We start from the raw sequence: 7,053 nt of genomic DNA on the forward strand, positions 1-7,053 counted from the left end.
CTTAAAGGAAAATAAAGACATCAAATAAAAGACTAATGACATCGGCCCAGTATCTCTGCTGCTGAATAAAAATGAAAATGAAATCTATATTAAATCCAACTAAAAGTAAGAACAACTATCTCACACTATTTCAACTCTTCAACTTAATCTTCTCTATGAAAAGATACCAAGAAATGTTAAGCAATGTGAAATCTAAATGAAACTACATAAAAGACTAGTCACAATACTTTAACTTTCTGTTAACCTTTTGCCTTCCAGCTGAATTTATCATGTAAGAAACAGTTATGAATAAGTCAAGTAATGTGAGTTCTAAAGCAACTAAATCAAGCTATACTAATTGATATTTTGGCTCCCAATAAAGTTATTTGATTATGGAAAAGGAACCATCAATAGATGAACAACTTGATATCTAAGAGCAGAAAGTAAATGTGCAAGTTAAAGAAATGACAGTAAGGAAAATCAAAACTGCAAAACAATGAAGGTCAGCAACATAGACAAGATGATCACGCATGCCACTAGTTATGAAAAGAAAAGAAGGAAAATAGTACCGAGCTTGCCTAAGAAACCTGCATAACACACTGATCAGTCATGAACATAAAAGTGCAGAAATGTAAATCAACAGAAATCAAAGTTTATGTACAGCTAATATACATGTTGAAAACACAGCAATTAAAAGACATCTGTACAACTAATATACCTGAAACAAGAAAAGAAATGCACGAAATTAAAAGTTACTGTACAGGACTTCAGCAAACAGGGGCCCTATGCCTACTTGAGCCGGTTCAAGGAACAGTTATACGCTTAAATGCAAAACAGTCTTCTCATGTATTGACAGCAAATGTAAAGTACAGTGGGTAGTTCAAAATTACATACAAAATGATTACAACAACGATTAACTCTACAACGTTCAAGGACGCTTTATTTATAAGGAGAAAAACAAACTACTTTAACGAGATCTATGCTATTCAACCAGCTGTTTAAAAACACGTGAATCCTCTGCGTCCCCGGATCTAGGTAACTGTCATCGTGCTCATTCAATCTGGGGAATATGGCTGTTGGATTCATGCTTCTAGATTGTCTCCGTGGCTGAGGATGATGCCACCTAGCTTCACGTGCCCAAAAACACAGCAACGCAGAGCCGTGCCACCGCTGAACACTTCTGTTGACCGGTATTTGCCTCCTCGTTGACCGCGGGCTTTTATGGCTATTCTGGGTGATCTCGAGGGACACGTACCATGTCCTTGACCCCTGGAACTTGCCCATGTGGCTCATCTTCTTGAGGACACCTGTAACATACCGTTTAATAAAACAGCTGCGAAATCCCGTGTTGGCTGCAAAAACCTAGTGTGGGTGCGGAAAGGCACCACACTGAACCAAAATTCTAAACCAAACAACAGTCACTTAGCATAGTTAGAAAATCATGTAAAAAGTCCTAAAATATATTTATTTAATGAACTTTGTGGATGAAATGAGTGGGAAAATGAGGAAATGGATGGGAAAAGAAGGGTGAGAGGGTGTGTAAGGAGGTACAGGTTCAAGCCTCTACATACCCCCAGTGTGAATAAGGAGTTACAGGTTCAAGGCTCTAAATATAGTATTTGGTCATACTATTCACTTAAATAAATATGGTATTTGGTCATACTATTCACTTAAATAAAACATATTAAGGTTAAATGGAAGGTTGCTCCTAAATTTACCTTTTTTAAGCTTTCCATTAAAATAACATGGACTATTTGAGGAGATCTGTAAAAATGTACTATAATACAAAATATTAGCCCATTAAAAATTTAAAACATAGTACAAAATATTAGGGGCTAAAAATTTAAAACCCCTTAATTTAGCATAACGGTGAACATTCGCCCTTAAATTTTTCCATTAACTCCTCCTTAAAATTAGGCCAAACAACTCAACTCCTCTCAACACACACCCAAAACCAAAGGGTTGCGTTGAAAAGTTCATCGTCGTAGTTAATATGACGAACGTTTTACACTTACCACATCGAGATATATTCAAGATATAAGCGAGTTAATTTTCAGATGCAAGTCCACAGATCTAGTTGAGAGTAGCACATTCCCTGGCTCAAGCTATGTTCGTTGGTTGCTAATAATCTCATGGGATGGTGCTTTTGGTTCTTCCCACTTTTCCTCCAAATCCGATTTAATATTCCACCGAAGGCTCTTCTCAGCCGACCTCATTGCATAAGCAACCATAGACATGTATACAAAAATTGGCCTACTTCGTTTATAAATACATCACATCACACACGAAAGTAAAAAACAAGTGATTGGTTGTGTGGATAGAGAAGCTGCGAGACTCTGATTATTGCTTTTATTATCCAAATCTAAGTACGATAGTGCGTTCCTTGGTGAGGTATTTTGGAAGAGGTTCTTCACAACAGTAAAATGGCGAAACAATTCTTCCAGTTTGGAGATCGAGAAACAAGTGATATCAAATTACAGTTGATTGCTGAAGATGGAGACTATGTTGTATACCTTCATTCCAACGTTTTGAAAAAATCCGAGTTTTATGAAGCATGGCTGTGTTTAGACGAGGAGCTTCGTGGAATCAAGATGATAACTTCTGTTAGTAAAGAGACTTATCTCAAATGTTTTGAACTCATGTATTGGTGTGAAGCAGATGAAGCCTTTTGTTTCTCTGGTGTGGATGAAGCCCTGGATATTTTAACAGTTGCTTCTCAAATGCAATTTAATGAGGGCATACATCAATGCATGGACTATTTGGAAGCTGTTAGTTGGAGTCCGGAACAAGAAGTTAAAGTTCGACTCATACATCAATGCATGAAACATTTGGAAGCTGTTAGTTGGAGTCCGGAACAAGAAGTTAAAGTTCGACTCATGCTATCCTCTTTGCAGATAAACAACATTTTGCCAGAATTAGCTGCTAGAATTGGTATGAATCTGGAAAATTTGGATTGTAGGGTTTTAGATATGGTGAAACAAACTTTACAACAAATCTTGTCCGCGATTTCTTCTGGATCAAGCAACAGCCTACCTCGCACTGAAGTTGAGAAACATATTATAGGATATTTTGAGGCCGCCAATAAATCCTCAAATAAGGCCCTTCCGGATGCTTGCAGGTCTGCACTGTTACAAGAGTTTCGTGCTAACGTAGAACGTATTAGACTGAATGAGTTTAGTAACATGGAAGAACCGGCTCTTAGAGCTTGGTCTACCCTATTGTGGCTGTTTGATGTTATTAGGCGCTGTGATGACAAGCTCTATCAAACGTTTGTTGAAATCTTTTGCGAGATTCCCGCTTCAATAAGATACGGTGGAGATGGCGTGAATGATAAAGTAGATATTTTACTTGATCAGATTCTAAATGCAATGGGAAATGGGGAGATAATGACGCCTGCATCATTTAGGGTTTCTTTTCTAACTAATTGGCTATATGCCATGGTTCTGCTGGTTAGAAATCACCCTATGAAGGATGAGAAACTATCGGCATTGGAGACAGGAATTATGAATGTGGCAGACACACTTCCACTCCCTCTTCAGAAGTCAATTTACAACTTATGGAAAGACGCATATGAAAGACTATCAATGGACTACAGTAATGCGTTAAAGTGGTGGGCTCAGAAAGTGAAGGATGCTATCAAGAATGGCAAAATTATCTGATACGATTACCTTGCTAGTTTAAATTTAGTGGTGTCGTCGTTTGGATTTTTTTCGTCTTATGTTATTGGATTTCTTTCTCTAGTTTAAAACATTTTCTTACCCTTCCCTTATGTTATGCAATATAATTTTTCCTTCATACCATTCGATGACCAGTTTCATTTTTCTGTTGGTTACGATCTGTATGTAATTCAAATCCTAAGTTTCATAGGCTTGCTATCAGATTTAATATATCATCACATAGTTCGCAGATTTATATTATTCCATTCCATGGTGAACAATTTCATTTTCAATGATTTTGGAGGGTAATCTTCTTGATGCTTCGCAGATTTATATTATTCCATTCCATGAAGAACAATTTCATTTTCAATGATTTTGGAGGGTATCTTCTCGATGCTTCAAGAAAGAAAGAGGTAAAGGTTGGTCTTGATTCTTTTAGCCATTGTCGTTAAAGCTCTTTCTATTAATAATGTGTCATCAAAAAATTGGGATTCTGCCATAAAGACATATAGGAAATGCAATATGGGGCACCCGTCCCTTATCCCCCTTGTTCTTGGGAAGAATTGGCCTTGTATTCCATTTACTAAGGCCACAATCCATGGCTTGCTGATAAGTTTTGATTAGATCAACAAATCCGTTGGAAAATACATATTTTTAAAAAGACAAAAAAAAGGAAGGAGTATCTTACTCTCTCAAAGATATTGGTTATATTGGTCATGCCATGCTTGAGAATGAAGCCTTATTCTTCTCTAGATATACTTGACTGAATTTTTTCCTGAACTAAGAGTATATTATCAGTTTTATATCTTTCCTTAATGAAGACACCCTGGTTTTCAGAGATCATATAAGGGAGAAGTGTTTTGAGTCATTTTGCAACAATTTTGGCCAAGAATTTTAAAGAATAATTACATAAATAGATAAGGTAGAATCTGTCAAAGGATGAAGGTTTGTAGAATAAGAAATGGCCTCCTTAAGCCAGCTGATAAGCCAACATAAATATGAAGAAAATTACATTAAAAAAAAAACAATGAAACAAATAAAAAGTAGTTACTGTGTGACCTCAACCCTGCTGTAGATCTCATATAATTTTAAGAACATTAGAATCTCCAACTTTTCTACATAGACTTTGGGATAGTTTAATAAGAAAGGATCACATTTGGTTTGTTCACCTAACTGTAGATTTCTAAACCCCAAGCATAACTCAAAGCATGACTCATAACTCAAAGCATGACAATCTTATCACAATTTAATCATTTATCATACAGTCAACAAGAATCATAACTTATATTTGTAGAAATATTTTAACTAGCAATGGCACCATATGTTGCAATGGAATAAGGTAAGGTAGGAGTGTATGAAATAGTAGCATAAAAGATGGATGTAAATATTATTATGCAATTTTATTTATTTATCCATGTTCATATGGGGAACTTTAGAATTTAAATTTTGGAGAATTGAGTTATATCATGGATTATAATTACAAGATGAATTCATTACTAAAATTACCATGTGTAGAATTAGTAAACCATTTTATTGAAGGTTTCATCATGTTAGTATAAGTGATTTATTTTAAATTTAAACAAACAATATGAATATAAATTTTTTGGCAAGTTTTAATCATTGAATAATAAAAAAATTATTGTGTAATATCTAAATGAAAATCACTATCTTAATTATACCACCTACAACATTTGTATCAGGAATGGCTATTTACTTGAATATAGCCAAATATAGGCAAGCAAGAATCCTAGTGATTTTGAACTAGAATTGCTTGAATATAGCCAAATATAGTCAAGCAAGAATCCTAGTGATTTTGAACTAGAAAACTCTTGATGCATAGTATCAAACATGTTAAGAAAAGAGGATTCAATTTGAAGTGTGATAGGGGTAAGAGGACAAGCTCTATAGTAAGCATTTAATAAAATGAAACCACCATGTTTACCTAGAAGATTCATACAAGTTAAGAAGAGAGGATGCAATTTGAAGTGTCATAGGGGTAAGAGAACAAGCTCTATAGTAAATATTTAACAAAATGAGACCATCATGTTTACCTGCAAGATTCATAACTGTATGAGTCTATGAAGAAGCATATTGCCTACCCCATAAACATTCATTCAATTAAGTCTTAGAAGTCATTCAAAAATCAGAATAATATGTATCCCTAATCAATCACTATACATGGAGTTGTAGTCACTAGTTAATGAATGAAACACAATAAAGAAAAGTTAATTCAAAGAAAATTTCCATTTAAAATAAGTAATTAAAGCATCACTATACATTACTCTAATATAGATAGAAAATGGTTGAGCTCATGAAAAATGCAATAAAGATGCACGATTCATACTTGTATGAGTCTACCAAGAAGCAAATTTCCCAGCCCATAGGCATTGATTCAATTGAGTCCTACAAGCCATTAAAAAATCAAAATAATATGTATTCAATGTATATCTATTTAGAGAGAAGGGGAGAGACTATATATTTAGTATTACATATATTATATAAAGGATATACTAAAAAAAATATTCATGGTAAATATCTACCTTGTGAGAGAGATCTATGTTGGTATAAAAACACAATTATCTTTTAAAGGAGTTATAACTAATCCCTTTTAAATCACATGAAGTTTGAAACTACTAGATAAAAATTACCTTTACAACCTCCTTAAATAAGAATATGAAAAAAAAATTGTTCATATAAATATGTGGCTACAAAATCTTATTTTAAAAAAAATCTATTGCAACCACTTAAATGTAATTGAAAATAATATTATATGTTTTCAACCAGAAAATCGCAAGTTTATAGGGCAACCTCAACAACACAAGTATTTACAATAATAACGGCACCATGGTGGATTTTGCATAGTAAATGATTTTTTTAACTTGTACGTGTTGCAGAGTATGGTGGGGAGTGTGGGAAAAATGAATGTTTGCCCATATCTATTTATTAAACTTCATTAAATAGTTGGACTGAACTACAAACAAAATGGCAAGTGTGGAGTGGTTGATTAGGCAAGCATGTTGTTAGGGACCAATAAATTATCTTTTGTTTTAAATACTAAAAAATATAATTAAATAAGTATAGTATTAGTATAATAAAAATATTAATTATTTTCAAGTGTAAACCCTTTCCCACAAAATGAGTTTATTCTAATATTAATTTCTAGTTTTTATATATAAATATAGATTTTAAGAATAATAAAAGCAATTGCATAAGAATTTTAACTAAATTTAATGTATAAATATTAATTTTAAAAATAATAAAAGAAATTGCATAATTATTTTAACTAAATTTAATGGATAAATATTAATTGAGCTGGCATTTATGTAAATATTTAAAATAAGCATAAAGGTTGAAAATTTAGTATGGTAGAAATTCCTAGAAACCCTAGAAGGCAATCAAGCTCAATCACACATCACCA

The 7,053-nt window shown here is 33.4% G+C and overlaps 1 protein-coding gene across 1 annotated transcript; it reads left to right on the forward strand.

Annotated features, from left to right (window-relative positions):
- Nucleotides 1-2,402: 2,402 nt before the first annotated feature.
- Nucleotides 2,403-3,638, forward strand: LOC149257117 (BTB/POZ domain-containing protein At1g63850-like). Its single transcript, XM_089455459.1, has one exon. It carries the CDS (start codon nucleotides 2,403-2,405, stop codon nucleotides 3,636-3,638), a length of 1,236 nt encoding a protein of 411 aa, XP_089311585.1.
- The last annotated feature ends 3,415 nt before the right edge of the window (nucleotides 3,639-7,053 follow it).

The sequence above is a fragment of the Pinus tabuliformis genome, chromosome 6, assembly GCF_031772625.1.
Source record: "Pinus tabuliformis cultivar Carrire ecotype Pingquan chromosome 6, CPIR1, whole genome shotgun sequence".
NCBI classification, from domain to species: Eukaryota; Viridiplantae; Streptophyta; class Pinopsida; order Pinales; family Pinaceae; genus Pinus; species Pinus tabuliformis.